The sequence below is a fragment of the Athene cunicularia genome, assembly GCF_003259725.1.
Source record: "Athene cunicularia isolate RWA chromosome 5 unlocalized genomic scaffold, athCun1 chr5_part1, whole genome shotgun sequence".
Classification (NCBI taxonomy): domain Eukaryota; kingdom Metazoa; phylum Chordata; class Aves; order Strigiformes; family Strigidae; genus Athene; species Athene cunicularia.
The window spans coordinates 33,542,198-33,564,430 of NW_020799101.1; the positions used below are offsets into that span (position 1 = coordinate 33,542,198).

Sequence of the window (22,233 nt, forward strand, 5' to 3'; positions counted from 1 at the left end):
GGGGGGGGGGGGGGGGGGGGAAGGAAAAAATAAACTAAGCTTGGAACTTTTATTGTTATAACCTCAAATACGTACAAGACAGGAAGGAAGCCAACTGACAGTTGCTTTTTAATATATGGGAGATGATTTACAGAAGGAAATATTCTAATGCTGTGTTAAAGGCCTAGACTACTTGAAAACCTTTTTTTTTTTAGTCAATGTTTTCTACCTATAGCAGTCTAAAAATGAGGTAAGAAGTTCCTAACAAGTTGTTTAAAGGACTGTTATAAAAAGGCAGCAAGAAAGTAACATTTGAGTAGATCAACACTGCTGAATCAGTTATTTAAAGCATAAGAAGCCTGGTGTAAATTAAATCTTTCTTCTGAAAGTGTGAGATATATCTTTTACTCAGCTTTAAGGTGAAGCACACAAGTAAAAAAAAAAAAAAAATCTACTGTTTCACCTGAATTACTGCCCACCATGTAGGTAACTGACATTCTCTGTTTTCCTTTGGATGAAACAATCTCATTTGGTTCATGCAAGTTATACCCCGCTCCCATGAAATAAGACAGACAACTCAAGAACAGCTAATCATCATGGAGAATGCATAAGAGCAGAGGGCATTATATTTTTGTGTTCAGAAACAATATCCTTCTCAAATTATTTAAAATAAAATTTATCATGCTATAACAAACAGCTGTTCAATGGAAGACTAGAACAGAAGACCGGTACATGGGTCCTCCACTGGACATCTGTCTGTGTATGGGTACATCCTGCTCATTACAGCCCCAGTTTGAACTAGGACCCTTACATCCAAGAGTACTACAGTGACAAGCAAAGCAGGTCCAAGTGAATTGTTCTAGGGTTTGCCTCAGCTGGAGGGTGCTCTTTGCATAGTTTACAAATTATGTACTAGACAAGTTCTCAGTCTCTTAAGAACAACTGAACCTTACAAAGAAATTCTCTAAGGAAGCACGTAAAATGTTTATATGTGAATTAAAAAAACATATACACACACATTCCTACTGAGAACATAAGCAGCTCCTCTGAGCTCATGTAAGGGAGTCATAGAAAATAACATGAGAAACAAACTCAAATCTATATTCTCTGATTATATGACGACAAATTATATAGAGGTAAGATTTTTTTGCTGCACAGGCACACCAAGATTGAATCAATTCTGCTTTCAAATATACAGACTGTGCTCCCATCAACTCCCACTGAAGTCAGAATTTGACCTAGTGTGTACTTTACATTCACATCAATGAAGTCAGTAAGAATGCAGAAAATTGCTTTAGAAAGATGCAAAATTCTTTATTAGTTCTAAAATAAAAGGACATCTTATTTCTTGTAAAGAAACCAGATTGATAGCCATTTGGAAGAGCTTAAAGGAGGGTTAATTGGCATACAGTAAGACTGAATTCTGACAGTGTGGACTTCTAGCTAAAATGACATTCTCTCTGGTGGTCCTAGGACTGTAGGATTAGTTTACAAGAAAGCAGAGAGGGGTTTGAAACCAAACCCTGAATGTCACTGATGAATTACCAGATTAGAAAGGCCTGACTATATAGAACATATTCCTGCCCAAATTCAGATTCAGAAGAGAAAACAAAACAATAAAAAGAGGGAAAATCTGTAGTTGAGACTGAGTTACAGATTAATAGAATGAATGAAAGATCTAAAGAAAACAAAGAAAAAAAAAAATCAATAAAGCCCTTCTCTCATAAAATCTTGCTCGTAGACAGAACTTTATGCCAAACTATGCTCAAAGCTGGGAATATGAACTACTAATAAGATCTAACTCAGGGAAATAATTAGGATAACCAGTTCACAGATAAATGAAAGTGCTTCATCTATCATTGCAGCTATGCACTACAGAAGATTTTCTAGAAATGGATAAGGTAGGATGAATTTCATTATTCTGAGACAGAGGAAAAACAGAAAGAAGAAAACAGGCCCATATACAATGGTTAGCTATCAGCTATGTCTAACTCAAGTCACTAAAGTAAGTTTGTGAAGTTCCAATGTGGTCCCTTCAGCACACTGAAAGAAAGCAGTAAAATCTATAAGTAATTAAAATCTAAGAAACATTCAACACTAATAAGACAGTCTTTGTTATGTCTTTTTTAACTGAAAAACTGCATTGTTACTTCTCCCTTGGACTGAAGTATGAGTACTGAAGTCATCTTTCTCTTTTTAAATCCTTGCACATGAAAAGGGCAGAAAAACCAAAACTGTAAGTCAGCTGAGATGATAGCACAGATCCCTATCCCAGTTTCCTAAAATGAAAGTTATCTATATACATTAAGCATTTCACTAACCTCTAAATCAAAATTTAATTTTAAACTTATGGAATCTATCATTTTACACAAGATGAGTAAAACACCACTGAAGAAAAATAAGACTGTTAAAACAAAGCATAAATGAAGTCCAGTGCTTCTCATCTAGAAAGATGTCTAAATTTACCACACACACACAAAAAAATGTTAAGAATCAGGAGTTTTTTTTTCTTACCCAAATACACTTTCACATGGTGACATGTTTTCCACAAAATATACTAAGTATCTGGATACACAAAGTGAATGAACTCAGAAGCACATGAAATCTAATCAAAAATTAAAACCAAAAACCCAAAACTTACCAACTTTATTTAAGGAAAGTATTTGTAGTTTAGGACTAGAATGAAAGTGTTAATTGAAAATATAATTAGAACTTTTCCTTTTAGTAGTTTTTGAGAAAGAAATTGTAGTATTTCTACATATTACATAGCTGAAATGATGACAGAGGACACAGTTTGTAGAATGACTTTCAGCTGGGTTACATTTGTATGAACTGTCTGCTTCTTGTACCTAGTATTTCATCGTTCAAGCACAAATCCCACAGAGACTAAGGTAGTCAATATTAAACCTACTGTGAGCCTCTTTATTTCAGAAAGAGGACTTGCAGTATACAGAATTAAGTAATGTATATATGTCTTTGCCAGACTGAGGTCCTACTTTGTTGTAGGCACTTCTGAAAATTGAAGTGATATACTGATATACATATAGGATCTTTTCATCCTTTGCCATTTCTTGCCTAAAAATATTTGCCAACTCCACAATGCTAATTATTACAATAAAGTCATTAACAAGGGGCAAATTATAATTTGTACATCAGTTTAACGCTGAGAAATAAAAGTAAAAGGCAGTAATGAAGAAATAATAAAAAGGTAACAGCCTTTTGACTGTAGAGAAGACATTGGGCTTTAATAATTTTCTCAAGGCAGTAAGATGACAGTAAAAGTTACACTCATTGGGTTTTACATGTTCTATGGACTAAGTATTTTTCATTCACAACAGCCTTCTTTACAATCTGATAGCACAGAAATATATTAAAAAATTCCTTATATAAAAACTGTCACCCTTCCTTTTTACTTTTTGCAAGAGATTTCTTGATATGAAATGCTAGAAGTCTGAAATAACGCTTCCGCACAAGGTGGATGCACAGCATACATGGTTGTTTTAAACAACTGAATTATGTACCCAAGATGAATGGGAGTCCATGAACACCAAGTAATGTAATCAAGTCAAAATTGTTGTTGTCTCAACGAAGCACTTGGGAGCACTGTTTGAACACCAGGACCTCAGTGTGTTAGGTACTGTACAAATAAAGCAGAAGGACAATCCCTCTCCCTTTTTTTTACTGGCAGAAGCCCAATGTAGCTCCATTGATTTCAGATGTATTAGCAAGGAAGGGCCTGATCCAAAGCTCACTGAAGTCAACTGAAATCTTTCTGTTGATTTAACAGGCTTTGGATTAGTCCCTAAATAAGAACAGATTTTGGCTCAGCTAAAGGATTTCACTTAAGCCCTCTGCTTGTTCAAGCATCTAGTAGGAGCTAAGAGAACACTGCGGTCCTACTGAGTAGGAGGCTGGGTTCATCCTGAACTATCCCCTCTAACAGATGTAGAGGGTCAGGAGTCCTACGAAATAGAGAACCGTCAATAAGTGGTAAATCTGAGGTGGGAGGAATTAGGAAGGAAGCTCAAAACTGAAAAATTCTGATTTCTGCTGTTTAAGCGTTGTTCTATCCTCTTTAGGCAGGAGTGTAAAATTAGACAGGGAGTTCATGCGAATTTCTGAATTTTACGCTCGTAAATAATTTAAAACCTTAGCACCAAGTTCTGAAATAGAATTCTATGCATGTGTTTGTCATACTGACTTCTGCTGAACTCCCTGCAAAGAGGGGCTGCCTTAAATCTAGGTATGACCAACTTACAGCTGCATGTGGAGAGGCCCAAGGAAAGTTTAAACAAATGTAATTGCTTAAACAAGTGTAGCCACAGTAAGCTGGTGGGCATAATGCAAGATTATAAGGAAAAGAGCACTCTTTACTTATTTAAGAATTAAATGCTGGGCTTGTCAAAAAATTTCATGGTACAAATCACATCTTAATAGAGAATTTGCTGAATTCCCCCTCTCACTTTCATGGCTGCATCACCCATCCTTGTCAGTTACAGCAAATGCTCTGTTTACACAAGAAAGTAGAAGACCCCAATCCTAGCCTGTGCATGAAGAATGTATAGTGCCAAGGGTGTACAAAGGTAACCATCCATAAAATAATTTGAGCTCTTTCCACAAGTTATGCAGCCAGCAGTCTAGGATAGCACTCGGTGCAAGTTTGAGCATCTGGAGTTAGCAATGGACTTCAGACTCAGAGCAGCTGGGAAGTCAGTGGAGCACAAGGAAACCACTTTGTCTTGCTCTTTCCTGTGCTCACTACCCCGGCTGCAGGTGGGAATAGGGGCACCAAAGCCATTGTGCCAACTCTGCCACTGGATCATGTCCCTGTGTTTGCTCCTTACTCTGGGGTAAAGATGGCTTCACAAGTAACCCAAGCGTTGGAGCTGTCATTTATAAGCCACCTGTATGCAACAGTAGAAAATGAAGACTCATTTACTTCCTCCAACTCCACACATATCTGCACACGAGGTGAATTATTATATTGATTACAGTCAAACAGCAGCAAATTCCTTAAACGTAATTTTGAGTTTACTGCATAAGTTTATTCTCTCCAACAGATTTGAAAAAGTGTTAGTATTTTAAGAAAAGAACCAAACTGAAAGCACAAATTTATTTTTCTCTGAAGCTCACTTTAACATTTAAAAACCACCAGAGGAAAAAAGTGATTCAAAACTCTTCTGTGCAAATAGAAAAAGCTAGTGTTTATTATTAGTTGTCCTCTAAAATGTAAGGCATGATGAAATTTTGTTCAGAAATATTAGGAAGTACTAGACCTTTATGGCTGTCTTTTTGCAGATTCTATATGTCTTAATGGCAGTAGTTTCTATGGGAATTATAAAAGAAAAAAATAGTAGGGGCTTTTTTGTGCATTTGTTTTTTAAGATAAGAGAATCATGCTTTGCTTTCATTTTTTTTTGATGTGTTTGACCCAAACTTTGCATATCTGAAAGCAGCAGTGCCCCTGTTATTGCTACTGATTTCACACAAAAAAGGATCAGGGTCTTTTGTGGATAGTGTCTTCCTCTTCTCTCCTCTGAGGAGGAAGAACTGCTTTTAACAGATTCCCACCTTCTTCCTTCAAACCTTGGGACAGTTCACCACTGACTCGTAAACAAAAGACAGATCTTTCACAAGTACTATAACTATGATCGAGACACCTAGTTGGTGCACTTCAAAATGTTATTCTAAGCTCTGTAGAAATGCAGGTTACTAGACTAAATCTATATTGGCGTTTATTAAGACTGAAAGCAGGAATAAACAATGGTAAGATAGTTACACAAAATGTTATCAATCCCCCCCTCCCCCAATGGATATGCTGTATTTCATAGTTAACAAAACCCCTCTAAATATGAAGCAGACTCCATGGTAGTGCTTGCCAGTTCTGATGCCCTAAGCCTTCATTCTTAGTCACCGCTGCCTGTGTACATGCTGAAGACTTTTAGACCACAGAGCAGGGTGTACACCCTAGATCTTCTCATGCCAGGATGAGAAAAATCAATGTCCCTGTTTAGAAGACATAACTACTGATGTGCCAGGTCACTAAAAATCACAACCTGTTATATAGCTCTAGAGCACTAAGGAAATCCTAGTGGAAAAGAAAAACAACCAACCAAAGCACAACAACAATGCATTGGACAATCTTGTTCTGAGCCAACATTACCCTTGGATGCCTAAGACCTAAATATGAACACAGAATCAAGTTTTAATCAAAAAACCCAAAACAAACACTAAACAAATAATATGCATATATAGTGATACAACAATTTTTTTAAATGTTGGAAACATCAATTATCACCAAAAAATGGTGATATGATCCATATAATCTTTTATTGCTCATTTCATAAATCTTATTAATTAAAAACAATACAAAGTTGGGTTATTTCATTCACCTTTTCTCACCTTTGTTGAAAAAAGAGGAAATGTTAAAATAAGCAATACAATTTACAAATGCAGTATATCCAGTGCTTCTTTTATAAAATTCAGAGAGGTAAATACGAGAATGCACTTGAATTTTATACATAACCCTGCATTCCTGAAATATGACAACAGATGACCATTTCATAACACTCATGCAACATCTAAGTACTCTTGTGTCCATTGTACAGATGGGGAAGAACGCACATCAAAGAGAGCATGTACCTTACACATGGTCCTATTGGATTCGGTGCTGCAGTTAGTTTCTCCTGGGGAGATAGCTATATCCTTACCTCATGGCAACAAACTGAGGAGCTACAGGTAGGCCATCAAACTAAGAGATGCCTTTCCAGGGACCATACTTTTTATTTGGATCCTGCCTGCAGTTAGCAGGGTAGTTAAGGTGGCCATCACTGTTTCCTGGTAGCATCCTATCCTTATGACTACATTGCTTTCTTATAGTTTCCATAACACCAGAAAGTTGCAAGTCTAAGTTTCCACATGTGTTTTCACAAGTACATTTTTATTCTTCTAAACATTTTAAAATATTCATTTACATCTTCTACTGCATGCACAAAAACTTACACAAGCTGGTAGAAACCACTGGCTTCAAAATTATAAGCATTTATTTGAAGAGGATATCCTAAATATATAGACACTAATCTGATTTTAAAAATCCTCAGCTTATCAAGACTTCCATGTAGATGGCTTGATATTTTAGTGAATGAAAAACCTACTGGAGTGATACAATAGTTTAACTGAAGAAAGGATAAGGTAGAAGATAGGAGAAATTACTCACTTCAGCCTATATAGAAAGCTTCCTGCAACCTCAGCTCCAACTTTAGCAACCTCTAGTACCAGTTACTTAAAGGAATCTTACAGCAAGCTCAAGAAAGAAGAAAGTATATTTAGACACCAGACCTGGGTTTATTAGTATCCTGCAATCAGTTACTTAAATGAAAAGTAATTTTATAAATTAAAAGCAATGATTTATGGTAATTCAAAACCAGATTGGTTTGAAAATTGAGAATAAGTGCATCAAATCACTTTAAGAGCCAACTAAAGATGGCAGTCAAATTTCCTTCACCTGTCCTACTTCCCCAGATATAAAAGCTGCTCAGAAGCTAGAGCAATCATGGAGTGGTTAGCATGCCTCTTCTCAGGCAAAGTAAAGACAGTAAGACAAAAGACCCACATATTATAATGTGTAGTGCCATAATGCAGTGTTTGATGCTCTAGAGGGCCTTCAACAAGTACTGTACAGCCAAAAATCAATTGAAAATCAGCATGATAACAGAGCATGAGTTGCCCTGTAATAGCCTTAAGCCCCCCAAGGCTATGTGGGTCCCTTTCATCTGCCAGGCTGCACTAAGGCTAGGGGAGCCTGTCCTCCCCTCCCCAAGCACTCTGGACATACTGCCTTTTACCTACTGCTTTCACCTTGCACAGTAAGGAGAGCTGACAGCCTCCGTGGATCTTTTAGGTTTTCAAAAGTGGAATATGATATTTCTTAGCATAGGTTTGAAGGCTTTAAATTTTCACCTTTTTTTCTTTTTACATAAATTTCTCCTCTAAGTAAACCTACTGATTTTGTACTGTAAACATTCTCAGCATGAAGAAGATCCCTCTGATCCTATGGCTGAATACACAGAGGTGATTCTTCTGTCGTGTTTAACAAAGTACAACTCAAGAAGTAAAAAGAGAAAGAAACTGTTCAATTCTACACAAATTGTTATGCATACAACGAAGTGGGCCTACAAATATTTCACTCATATGGTAGGTTTAATTTCAATATTTCTTTAATTACTTTCCAACAATGTCTGGTTTCTGTTGAATTTACACTCGTACTTGGCATTTGGTGCAACCCCAAAAAGATAAGATACATATGTCCCCTATTCACAGTCTTGGCATTTTTACCTTAACTCAGGCATTGAAGTGATTGGTTTGAAAAATTACCTTGCTGATTAGCTGGGTTTTCTGGTAAATATATAGCATTAATCCTTAAATTCTGAAAATGACATAAGGTATACAAATGTTCTGTCTGACTCAACGGCAACATATCATGGCTTAAGGAGGACATGTACACTGATCTCTGTGAGCAAAGAAAGAGCTAATTGGGAGTTAGATTCAGTGTGATTATCAGCTTGTTTATGATAAGGGAGTACTCTTCTGAATAGCACTGTAAATTCATCCCTGATTGTGGTGTTAAACCACAGCTCATTCCCCCCCCCCCCCCCCCCCCTTTTCTTTTTTTTTGTTAGAAGGGGCTTTAAACTATTTTTAGCAGATGACAGTGTCACGCTTTGATTTTCTTCTGTCTTAAAAAAATAAATCAGCCACATGAGCCTGATGTCAAATTTCACTTTCTAATAGGAGAAAGGCACATTTTAAGTGTTTACTATAAGAACACATTTGGGTAATTTTTCCCCATGTCATTATGAACATTAGACTGACCCAATTAATATGAAATGTTTCTATGCTGCTGGAACAGACCGTGTTACAGAAAGAGCCATTTGCACAACCTGTTCATGATTATGGGCCATAAGGACACAAAGATGGCATAGACATTTGTGGACCATCTGAATTCTTACAGGGGAAGGGGAAAGAGGAAAAAAAAAAAAACGATGTTAGCTGACTGTTGTGGGTCATGTTTTTTAATCCAGAGTATTGGACATGTAACACAGCAACAAGAGCTGATCATTTTGTTTAATCACCTTTTGGATCTTTGCCAGATGGTCTCTATTGAGAGCGCTGCAAACAGAGAGAGATGAACTGCGTCTAACATGCCACTAGAGCTTTCCCGTAAATGTCTGAGAACTGAATCCAACAAGAATTTAGTCTCAGAGCAGAAAGGGATACATTTAAAAACTATGTGCATTAACTATACTTTTCCCCATAGAATCCTCACTTGGCATGAATAATTTACCCTCTCTTATGCTAATGGGATCATGAAAGTATCCCTGTGTCTTTAGTGCAGCTATTCTCAGCTTTCAGTAATTACCCCACCCAGTGAAAATAACATGGCTTCTGCAGCTGAACGGCCTACTAGTACCTGGCAATTAGAAAGATCATGGCTGACAGAGGAGAGGTCCAGAGATGGACACACAAGCTCCAGCAGCCTAAGGATCACTTTGAAAAATTAAAAGCCTTCCACTGTGAACATTTCCTCAGTTGCTTAGGATCAACGTGGAGAGAGCAGATTCCTGTAAGGGCATTATAGTTTTAGGGTGACAGAGGATTCAAGGTCCGGGCACCCTCATATTGAGAAATAGTGACATTCCTTGGTCATCAACAGTTAAAAGAAAGTTTGTGGGATTTTTTTTAAATTAGCGCTGTCTTGTTAAACAAGAGGGAGGTAATTAAAAAGTCAATTAATGAGTGTCCTTCAGTATCTGACAATTTTACCAGCTACACAAGAGGAAAATTCTGTAGTATTTCATTAATAAAAAGTTTTTAAAAACCCATTACAAAGAAACAGGCTTTGACCTCTGTCCATAGCACTCCATGCTAGGTAGTTCACTATGTAAAAATTATCAGGCTAAAACATCTGGGAAAGAAAGCTATGAAACAGCAGGGAACGTGGCTGGTTTATTGTTTATCTTTTGTTTATGAGGCAGTATTCAAGTTTAATTACTACTCTAAATTAAACTCTAACAGGCATCAGGAGACATCCCTTTACACGACTAAGTTAAAAAAAAAAAAATCCAGAGATTCCAATACTAGATCTTTCAAATAAGTTAGCATATATAGGAAGAAATTAGTCAGCCTGTAACAACACAGGAAGACATTTAAGCACTTGCTACTGTATGTCTGAATGTGTTGTATTATGAAACCATTAATACTGTAACAAACATACAATTGTAATTTAGCAAATGGGATGTTATCTAACATTTGGAGGCAAATTGGGTTAGGCTGAGTAGGATCTGAGAAGGAAAGAATGGCCTAAGGGGGAATCCTACCTTTTTCATCTTGAAAAACAAATATATAAATACATATACACACATATACAAATACATATATTTAAAACCACCCTGAAAGGTTAAGTTAAAAGCAAAACTCTCAACAGTAACAATCTCTTAAATAAAATTGTTTAGTTATTTTCTCTGATCATTCACATACAAAAGGGAAGAAAGGGTTCACTATGTTTACTGCAATGGTGAGTGACCAGTTTTAGATGAACTTAACTGTAGGAAAAAATAAAAGTTGAAAGGAACTAGCAAAAGATTATTCCAGATGGCATCTGTCATACTGTATTTAGGGTTATTTTAAAGAGATTGCTGCCACTATGAAAACATTCCACTGACAGAGTTTTCCTAGGCTGCATTTGAAACCCCAGCACAACATACTTCAAAACATGGAAATAAATGTTTTCTAATGCATATATATTATTTTTATCTATATCTAAATATAAAAATGTACATGGATTAAAAGCTAAGAGTGAGGTCCAAATTTTAAATACAATTATAATGTTTTAAATCCCCCCCCCCCCCTTCAAAGCTTTAATTTAATAAAAGGTGAGGAATCTGCACTTGCCACCAGGCTGATTAGTAGAAAACTGTACAATGGAGCGAAGGCTCACTGTGAAATTTTAATGCTACTTATTGAATAGCGGGTAGGGATATAAATGTGCACCGACTCCAGCAATCAAACAAAAATTGCAAAAAAGATGTATTTGTTCACGCAATAGATGTAAAGAAAAGAAAGGATGGGAGGATATTAAAATGTGACTATATTTAGCTAAGCTGGTTCTGGCATCATTATGGTTAATGTGCATGTGGTGTGCAGTGTGAGCTCAGCAGTTACTGGGCCAACTGTCTCAGTATTTCTGGGAATTCTGCCTATTCACAGTGCAGGGATTGTTCAATTGCTGCAAAATGTACAAAATGAATTTTACAAAAATGAATTGTAAGGAAGGCCCCATTACAACGATTTTACAGCAAAGATGTCAACATCAATTTTTCTTTCATGCATAGCTAATGATTAAAACAGCATATTCCATTTGCCTAAGACAATTTATTTCATATTGGCACATCAAAATATTGAAATACAAAGTTATCTTTACTCTACCCTTATTATTCATTGCTGCTGAACCCACACCATTGTTCAAACCATGAAAAAATAAAGCAAACTTGGCAAGAAATACTTAAAACAAAGGCTCATCAATATTCTCCAATTTGTCAACATCTCAATTACAGCAATGGAAAAAATGTAAATTTCATGTGCTTTGAACACTAAGGGGTCTATTCTTCTGTCAGTGCACATGCGTAACTCCCATCACCATTAATGGGAATTACTCATACATATCAACACAAGGACGGGCCCCTCAAACTTGAAAGGAAAAGATGAATTAATAAGGGCTACTCTCTTCCTGTATCTTCCTCAGCTGAAAAAAGTCATTGTTCTTTAAGAGTTTTTCATACTTCATACAGTTCACCTTTATAAGAGCTGTGCCTTCTGAAATAATACATCTCCAGTGAAGCATTATTTATTAGCAAGTTTGATTTTTCACAGTCTGCATGTTTGAGCCTTTCTATTAGGAATTTCTTTTCTTATAAAAGACAGCTCTCTTCCAATAAAACCATACCCTATAGCCTTATAGGTAAAAATAAAAAGGAATAAAAATATGTTCTGAATCCTTATGATGAATATTCATACTAGCCTCAGCAGGCTTATCTATACATACAGAACTAGGAAAAAGAAGTTGTAGCATTAGCTTTTGGATACTAAACTTCTAAAGACTTTGCACGAATGTGTTATTTTTTAATTATTATTAAAAACAAAACATCCTTCTCCTTTTTCTGACTACTGGAGTTCAGTTCAAAGCTTTGTGTAGTTTCAGTAGAGTTTTGATACTGTGACAGGCCTTTGGGCATTATCAGCTGGTTTTGTAGACAGCCAGTTTTGTAAACAAATTTGATTTGTATAGAAGATTTTATTACAAGATATAATGAATAATATACTACCTAATTTTTCCAACATGTGTCAATCCAGAGATGTAACTTGGGATGAACATGTAATTTCAGCTAATATCTTAGCTGGCTTTGCCCTGAACCAGATTAAGTCTTTGCCACAGAAAGCTGTTGTGGACAAATTTGTGGGACAAATATCAAGCTGTCACAAAAGTGTTTCAAAACTACTTTAAGGTATTGCCTTAGAGAGTAGCCTCATATATTATTTATAAAGGGGAAGATCTTCATTCAGCACAAGTAGTTCCACCAAAAAAAGCTCCCACCAAACCAAAAAAACCCCACACTGATGAACTTCTCACACGATGCGATTCCCATTTATATTTTTACTGCTTTATAACCTAGAAGTTTCTTGTCTCTGGCTTCTCACTTATGGCCAAGTTTATCACCCCAGGCCTAATTTTAAAAAGATGCTGAACTTCCTGAAAGGTCCTGAAGAAACACAGCCTCCATCTGACTCAGCTGGATCAGGCCCTTTGAGTGACTGAACTAAGAATATGACAAATCAGGGATACAATCCTGGTATCATAAAATACGAAACCGAAAGTATTCCCTGGTGCTTTCCTGTAGACCACATGTTTTTAAACCTTAAAAAGATTTATTTCCCACTTTTCATACATAATCTGCCATATTCATTATTTGAAATATCCCATAAAGAGATTAAATAGGAATTAAAGTCTGGGAGTATCATATCCATCACTGTGGTACAAACTGATGCTGAATTCCAGAAGTCATTTAGCCTTGTATGTAAAGCCAGTGCCCATTTTTACTTTGTTTTACAAAGAATAAGGAAAATGTAATACCCCAGAAGACTTTCAGACGTGCTTTTTCCCCTCCAAAGAAAAGAGTGAATGATAAAGCTACACACACCTTTTAATCTTCCACTTAGGGTTTTTACACATATATTCTCTGGCAAAAACCCCAGGGTTTTCTCTCTCCCCTCCCCTTCTCTCAGCCCCTTTCCTGCCATCTCCCTGGCTATAACTCAGCTAACCCAACAGAACCAGTCAGTTTTAAATTTCAGTTGGGACCCCGGTGACCTGTTAATGAATCTACAGAGAGGAGAAAAACTCACAGTGTTGAGTTATGCCTGGTGTTGCTAGCTGACTTGGAGTCAGAAATGCTTGAAGCGTTAACGTAATTGCAAGAATGTGAAAAATGAAGCGTTGGGCTCCTGAGCAAAGCGAAAGGTCAAAGCAAGCCCTACACAAAACAAGTCTCTGGAAGATGGCCTCATTAGACCATTAAATCAGCTTCTTTTTCTCCTCTAAGATGTTTAATGTTTTATTTTTATTATTACATATATTTAACTCTTTCGCTTTTCAGGGCAGGGGGAAGTTGATCAGACTGACTACATAATTACTAATCTCTAAAATAGTATTACACAGCATTGATTTGCATTTGTGGATCTGAACTGGGATAAAGTCAATAAATGCTTGGTAGATTACAGGTCACTAGTACTATGGTTTGCTAGATGATCAATATGTTGTATAGCTTAGTTTTCTGTTGAACAAGTGAGGTGACATGTTAAGAACAACATAGACACTCACCACTAATAAAATTAGGATAATCTTTCAACATTTACTGCCTGAAGGCCCTTTCCTTAACTCTTTCAATGCCAGCATGTTTCTAATACCAAACATTGACTAGATTAACCCTTTTGATGCCAAAGGGCAGTCATGCACTGTCGTGGAGAGACTTGTCCACAAACAGATAAAATGCCTACAACGTTTTTGTTTGGTTCCAAATTTAAGACTTATGGGTGGATTCTTCTATGTAATAAATAGATCTACCTCATGCAGAGAAAGTCTGCAAAAATAATGTCATCACTCATCTAACTCCTTTCCATCTCCCATGCACACACACCCCCCCAAAAAAAAAAAAAAAAAAAAAAAAAAAAAAAAAAAAAATATCACAAGCTGCACATCACAGACTTAAGACAAAAGCAGAGACCCCTGGAAGGAGTGCTCCCAAGAGTCAGAAGAGACTGACTCTGGTTTGAATCAATCTCTGCTGCCACCAGACATCAGTGGAGGAGACCTTAAGTTGCTAATGTAACCCAAGACTCTCTAATGAGCTCCCGTTCCCAAGAAATCCTTTGGGCCAAATAGAATACTTGAAGCAGCATTTGTGGAAGGTCTTGACAAAACTGCAGGGAAACCAAGTTGACCTAAATACGTAACTGCACTGGAACAGCTCAAGAGGACATCTACCCATCTTGGCATTGCCTGGGATCAACTGACTGCCAGTTCACGAGTTATAAAGTAAACCCTGCCCTCCCCCAAGGAAGCATAAGGAAAATTCAGTACAGGCCTTCCTCTCTTTAGTCTTTCCCAGGGTTGAGAGGGGGAGAGCAATCCAAAGCTGTCTCCAATGGGAATTTTGCTGGTGCTGTAGGATCATACATCTTTCAGCTGCCAGCAGCTGAGTGGAATGCTGATTTGCCACTGGACGACTGCTTCCCTTTAAAAAGGCCCAACTGAGCACAAAGGGAAGCACACTAGCAATGTTTTACCCTGCTGGACTGGGCAGCACTAGTGACTGATTTGGCCCTTCAGCGATTGTTCCCCTTCTGCAGAAATTAGTATAACAGGTTCGTTTAAATCATATATATTACCAGAAAACTCAGTCTCCAATGGGAAGTTGGTATACTTGTCATCAACTACTTTTTCTTATTCTTAGCAATATTTCTCAAGCACCCTGAGTTATGTGACAAGGAATTAGAGATTAGTGAAATGCAAGCTCCCTGGATGTCAATACAGGGGATTTCTTGACATCAAGCATGGCTCAATGAAGAAACTCTTCTCGTTTCTAAGGAGTTACTGGGGTAGAGATACAGGTGTGAGGAAATTTCTTACCTAGGGGTGGAATGAACACGCTGTGGCAGATGACTCAGAGGAATCATTTTTAAGTATGCAAATGATCATCTGCTATGCCAAGTATTTTAACCACAATATACAATGTAAACATTTGATCAACAGTAAAGTCTATGGCCAGCTAATAGATGTAACATGGTTTTGCTGCTTAGCAATCAAGCTCTCCCTTTCATTAGCTGCTGAGCCTGTAATAGTTCATGCTGGGCCTTGTACAGCTCCAATCCAACCACATAGAAAAAAAATACTGTGTGACTCGTGTTAGAGTTGGATCACACTCTGTGCCATGGCTGCTTTCTATCAGCAATAAGATTACAAACATATAACAATTCATACAAATAGGAGACAAACCCAAACCACTCTACCAGAAACAAACTTTGCAAGTTCCTAGAATCACAATGGGTATGACACCAGATCATGAGACAGACGAAGGGATCTATCTCTGTGCCAAGCAGTGGGCCACGTGAGAGTCGTGAAATCACATATCTGCTCCACAGCCTAAACGTGGCAAAAATCATGGTGGGAAGTGGCCCACAGTGCGGGACTAGTCATGGCAGCTCTAGCCCTGAAGGCTGCTCCCCTCCCCAGTTTCAGAATCCTGCTTTGCTAGTTGGATGGCTGACCTGTCAGTTGGCTCTGTTGGGTAAGTGTAATTCCCAGGTGCACAAGATGGAGGGAGCAGCATACCATAACGTCTTATAAACGTAATGGCTCACTCACTAACTGAGTCTTATCGTGCTTACAAAGGAAAACAAGAACAGACCCCGCCTTTAACTTTGGTCTTAAAAAAAAAATAAAATAAAAATCATCTGAGTCAAGATCCAGGAGTGACAGTAGACCAACTTTACCCAACTTTTAGCACTGGACTCTTACACCTTCTGGAGTCACTTATACTTCTAATGAGCAAGTGTTAAACACTATCATATCAGAATGACAGCCTCTGACACTCACTCAGCATGGTTGCAGATGACCACACACAAGGTGCAATGCAGTAGGAAATTAAACAAAAAACCCTGAAATAATAATCAAGCCTCCTGAACCCTTGAGAAGGCTTCACTGTATAGGTCCAGAAGAGGTTTTGCAGGTCAGATACATCTCTATTTACCATTCTGAATTCAGATTTTTCAGCAGCAGAAACAAGTCTGTACAAGCAAACATTGCAAGAAACATTTTTCTGTCCAGTTTGGGTTTTTCTTCTACTTTATATAATTCAGCAGCTTCATAACTTCGTAGAGGAGTCTCTGCCCCAGCTAAAACTACAGGTTAGATTCTCTGGCCATAACACAGCTCAAACAACTGCATCACAGCTGGAGAGTATGTCTGTCATTATATTTACTTACACCACACAAAAATAAACTGTAGATAACCAAATTTGTAAAGGAATTGGCAGAACTAATCAATTGTTATTACAAAGCTTGTTTGAAGATTAGATATTTCACTCTGAAATAATAATAAAATGCAGCTAAGTGGGTTAGGAAAAGGAAATACCGTCTCCCTAAGTTACAGCTGATTATACTGCAAGTCTGCCACTCCATGTTTACTCTAAGGCAGATGTACTGATATAGTAAAAAAAGCTGGAGTTATTTTAGTCATGCCTACTTTGCGGAGGGAAAAAGTTTGACCTTTTACCTTGCTCGCTGCTGTTGTCTCCGCTCTGGGAAGCATGGCCCCCACTGGAGGGCCCCGGTGTGCCTGCCGAGTGCGTTGAGGTTGCATCATCGTGGTCTCTCCAAGATGAAGGATTCTGGTGTCAGAGTGCCAAGGAATTTTTTCCACAGTTCCCATTCCAATAGCAAATGAAGAACAGAAAGAAAACCGGGAGAAGAGGGGAGGAGGGGGGGAAAAGTATACACATTAGCATTTGTGAAATGTGCCAAACACCGATACTGTTTGCACAGTGTAATAATTCTTCAGCAAAGACAAGCAGAGGAGGTACAAAGATTTACTTGGTAAAATAAAGGACAGATTTTTTTTTTTCCTGTTTTAAACTTTCCGAAGAGTTGTCTGGATTCAATAGTTTGAATAGTACTGCAGAAGAATATTTCAGGGGAGAAAAATAAAATTAAGTTTCTTAATGAGCTATACGGGAGAGCAGGGGGGGAGAGCATCGACCCGCACAGTTTATGATACTAGGTGTTCACATTAGGATCAAGCCAGTTGGTATGCAAACTACCTCCCCACACTTTGTTTTTCCAGACTGACTAGAGATGGGAGGGGAGAGAAAGAAGAGGGAAACTGAAGAAGTAGAGAAGAACGTGCATGGGAGAAGAACGTGTCCTCACACCCTACCCTCTCTCATCCATTTGAATGCTAGAAAAACTTCAAGTAAATGCAAAGTTGTGAGGGGAAAAGCAAGCTTTCTCTGAAAGACACTATATACCAGAAAATATGCTATCTCGCCCCCCACCACCACCTTGATATGACACATTTCAAAAGACTTTCTAGATTTATCACTCTAACAGTTCGCTTACAAGCATTGTCAAGAATAACCACCAGGTGATTATATAAAATAACATGTATAGTGATTTTTATGTAATTCTTTCTACATTACTATGCATAAAACACAACAAAAGGGAACACAGAAGACAGACATACAAAGTTTGCAGAACTTGGCTAAGTAAGACCTCAACTACTCTACTTTAGTCACATAATTTATGCAAGCTTTCCAATTTATTGAGTATTGGCTTTTCCAGAGTGAGGAGCTGCTATTTGAAAGGGTAAGTGAGGAAAACTTAATGTTACAGTTTAGTGCTACTTTGTGGAGTGTATTCTCCTCCTGTCCTCCTCCCCTTTCCTGATCATTCCCAATACCCTGCTGTTGCTTAAAGGAAAACAGGAATTCTACTGTACAGGAAGAGCTTTATCAGCACCACATGAAGGCAGGCAAGAGATGGAATTTCCTCTGGCAGAAAAGGAGAGCAAGAACACATGAAACAGATCAGACTAGGGGCTGGACCTGCATTTCTTGTCACCTGTATGTGACAACTTAAATTAAGCACATTATAATAATTCCACAACAAAACAAACAAAAAATCCCCCCTCAAAAAAAAAAATTGCTTCTTAGGTTTGATTGTGTTTTAAATCTGTATTGTGAAATAACATCAGAGTATTAAAGTACAAGATCCTGAAAGCAGCAAGTGACACGTTTGGATAAATCCTTTGAGCAGGACTGATTCTGACCTCATCTACCCCCACGTGTAGCAGGAATAAGTTCCACAAATTCAACTGATTTACCCATTGTAGAATTCAGTGTAAATGTGATTGGAATCAGGTCCCAAAATATATATTGAAACATCTCAGAGTAATCTCCTAGCACTGATTAGTACCACATGCTATATAGCAACGCAAAATAGAACTGCCAAATAACGGCTTGCTACAATACCCAGTAACATAAATCTAACAGGCCTGACCCAGATCTCAGCAGAGACAAAGGGGAGAGCCCATGATTCAAAAGGTTCCCAGTAAAGCCCTAGGTGACCAAAGGGTAAGAGGGATCCAAATCCCCTTCACCTTACACAGACACACACGTGCACCCACATACATGATTCTGTGGCAGAAAGGTATGAGTAAAATCAGAAGACAGGCCAGGATCTGAAATTCACCTAACCTGTCAGCACAACAGACAGCACAAAACCACCACCCCCTCCATAACTTAGAGAAGACTGGTCTACTTTTCCTTTCACAGAACTGCAACGGAGAAAGAAAAACAAACAACAACAAAAAAACCCATAACACAAAATAGCAGTATTTTATATTTGTTGAGGCTGTTGTATTAATTCAGTCTCAGAAACTGCTATTAATACTGTAGCCCCCTCCAAATTAATTTTATAAAAAAGCCCCAAACTTTTTACCATCCTTTTACAGTCAGGTGGAAAGAAACACAAAAAGAAAGATGAAAAGCTTTGAAAGTTCAATCAGCCCAGATGTTATTAAAAAAACAAAAAGTTGAAAATAAGGTTAGCAAAAAGTACAGATGGAAATAAACTGCAAAAATTGAGCAAGTTTCTTTACAGCCTGGATTAAAACACGGTTGTGCCTATGAGCTTCTCTTTTTATCTCTGAGTTAGGAAGCCACTCAAATAGCTTCAAGCTGAAGGCAAACAGCAGACAGGAGCTCTTCAGCCCTCTGCAGCCTCTTAGCGTCAGCTGTTTGCCGGATGGTAATCAGATAAAGAGCTAGAAGAAATACATGAAAAAGGAAAGAAACAATGGCATAGCATGAGTTTAGCCCTCCAACAACATCAGGCTGGAACCTTCTTTTAGAAAATGTAATAATTGCAACATATTCACCTAGGCTAAACTTTTCAGGGAACACAGTGAGTTATGTTAATTTTATGCACTGCAGGCTCTCTTAAGCTGGCTGCTGTTGGAGCTCCTTATCACACATATGAAAATTACAATAATTAACTGGTAACACCTCAGCTATGTTTTAAGGCAAATGTCATCCAAAACCTATCATACAGTATTTCAAAAGCTAGACCGGCCTTTCTGTTTCAAAACCGTAACAATTTGGAAAGGATCACTGAATAAGACTTCCCGCAGCTGAAAACACTTGCTGTCTCTACCAGGCTGAGTTGTTCTTGACCTCAGTTTGTAGATCCCATTTTAGAAAGACAGACTGTATTGATTGGGAATTCAATGTTTTTTCTTGTGACACAGTTTTCTCGAGGAAGCAATTTGGCAGAATTTTGTTGAAGGACAGAAATAATAAGATGGGATATTTAGAAGATGCGACAGTAGAATGTTGGAGGAATTTGAAAGGGAGGGAAATAGCTAGGGTTTAATATTATAAAAAAATGACAAATAACTCTAGGGGTGGAGTTTACAGCCTCATAAAAAGGCAGCATTCTTTTGCTTTGGACTACGATCATTGTACGTGTCAGTGAACTTCTTTTTTTCTCCCCTAGACTGTTTCCAACTTTGTATCCCTCAAGAAAAACTTCTTGGCCAAATGCCGAATCATAAGGACTTATTTTATGTATGTCTTTACAAAAAAAAAACCCAAACCCAAGCACCAAATGACACATCTGAAGTGTACTTCACTGAAAACACTTTATCAGTATAATTTAGGTACCTAAAAAGATCCTGATCTAAAGCCCACTAATTGCAATTTTTTTATTAATTTCAAGGAAATTTGTATTAAACTATCATGCTATTAAAAAAAAGCAGAAACCCAGATAGCTTTAGATAAATTACACACTGTTAGCATGGCTTCTCATATGTTCTTGCAAGTTTAGTAATATACTTTGCAGAAACACGTTGAAGAGCGCGGATGATGTCTGACAAAATGCAACTGCCTGTTTTGTGTACGTGCGCATACTATAAAATTTTAACACACATATGACCTAAACTAATGCCAGATACCATAGAAGGTAAACAGCACACATATATCTATTCCCAGTAGTTTTTATAATTGGGAGTCAAATATGGTGCTCCTCTTGCTCTTACCTAATTGTGTTAAAGAGCAGTGTTACCAGGAGAAAAGCAGTGAATACTGAGTAGAGCACAATAGAAGGAGATGGAAAATAGATACAAGAAGCTAGGTCTCCAGGGGCAGTATTTTCTATTTGCTGGGCTACAGACTCGCAGCTGATAATGCAAGTTGTAATTAATATAAAAGCAGGAGACAATATGGGGAAAGCTTGTACTAGCAGGGCCACAGGAGATCACTCCGCTGCTATCCACTGTTTCTCATTTACACACACAGCCTTCCCTAGAAAACACAATTTTGCCAGTGTTTTTTTCCCTTGAAAGTTAAAAAAAAAAAAAAAAAAAAAAAAAAAAAAAAAAAATTGATTTAGCACCACCATTGAATTTTGCTAAATCTAGAAAAGAGCAACAGAAAGGACAAGAGTCTCCTGGTATACAAAGCAAATCTGACACATTACTCTTTTGTCGATGCTGCAAATCTGGTGGAAACTGTAAGAGTTTTTAACTGCTACAGGATTTCTTGAACAGAGATGTTGAAACAGAGAAATTTGATCTAGGATAACCTTCTGTTAAATTGCAGTTCTTACTTTGTATGCCCAGAATTTCCACTGGGCAAATTCTGGTTAATTTTTAGTGAATGTATGTAGTCCCGCTAGGGCTGATTCTGATCTCACACTGCTTTTTATGGTGATATTAAGGACCCAATTAACCGTAAGGAGTTTGCTTCTTATTTATAACTGGGAAGTAAAATCAATCAGGCCAGCTGATACCCATGTGAGTAAGTTGAGCAGGATTTGGCTTACAGACATTAACTGAAGTTTTACGTACATAACTGTGACAGGATCAGGCCCTTACATTTTATCAGATGAAATGGACAAAGCCATTGATCTTGCAGGAACAAATAAAACGCAAATTACTTTCATAAATTAAACTACAATGGCTGTAGAGCTCGTTCTCTGTGAAGGTGTTTGGACTCAAAGGTCTGGAGGTTGCTCTGGTAAATTAATTTTGCAAACACAAAACTGAACTGAACTACTGACGGATAGCATTTTCCCACCCAAATACAAGCCAAATCTTGCTCACCTTGTTCTTACAAGTAACACTTGCAAACACAGTTGAACGACTGATGTGATTAATACCACAAAAATCTGTATCTCGGTACCATCGTATATTGAAAGATTATATACTGTGCCAGACGTAGAAAGCTATACACATACATGTTCATTTTGTATGAAGTTCATGATGGTATCTTAGAGACTTTTGTGGCGTGTATTAATAATAAACATACTATGTAAAGAAACTTTCAATAAGTAAATGAGCCATGAAAAACTCTAATATGTAAAACTCTGATATGTATGTTTTCTACAGAAGACTACTCCTGATATTACTGAGGTTTATTTTCATATGGATGCATATATAATATGACAACTTTTTTTGTATCAGAATTACACAATTTAACCAAAACACAAGGCATTGTGATCTATCAGTTATTTGTTTAAGTATGTGTGTGTGTGTGTGTGTGTATATATATATATATATATATATATATATATATATATACACACACA

General features: G+C 37.4%; 1 protein-coding gene across 1 annotated transcript in view; it reads right to left on the bottom strand.

Annotated features, from left to right (window-relative positions):
* The window catches only part of MEIS2 (Meis homeobox 2), a 167,118-nt gene that overhangs the window by 138,541 nt on the left and 6,344 nt on the right, over nt 1-22,233 (bottom strand). The window contains exon 3 of the mRNA XM_026849304.1: nt 16,865-16,979. Within this exon, the coding sequence (XP_026705105.1) occupies nt 16,865-16,979 (115 nt within the window). The remainder of the gene's footprint in view (nt 1-16,864; nt 16,980-22,233) is intronic.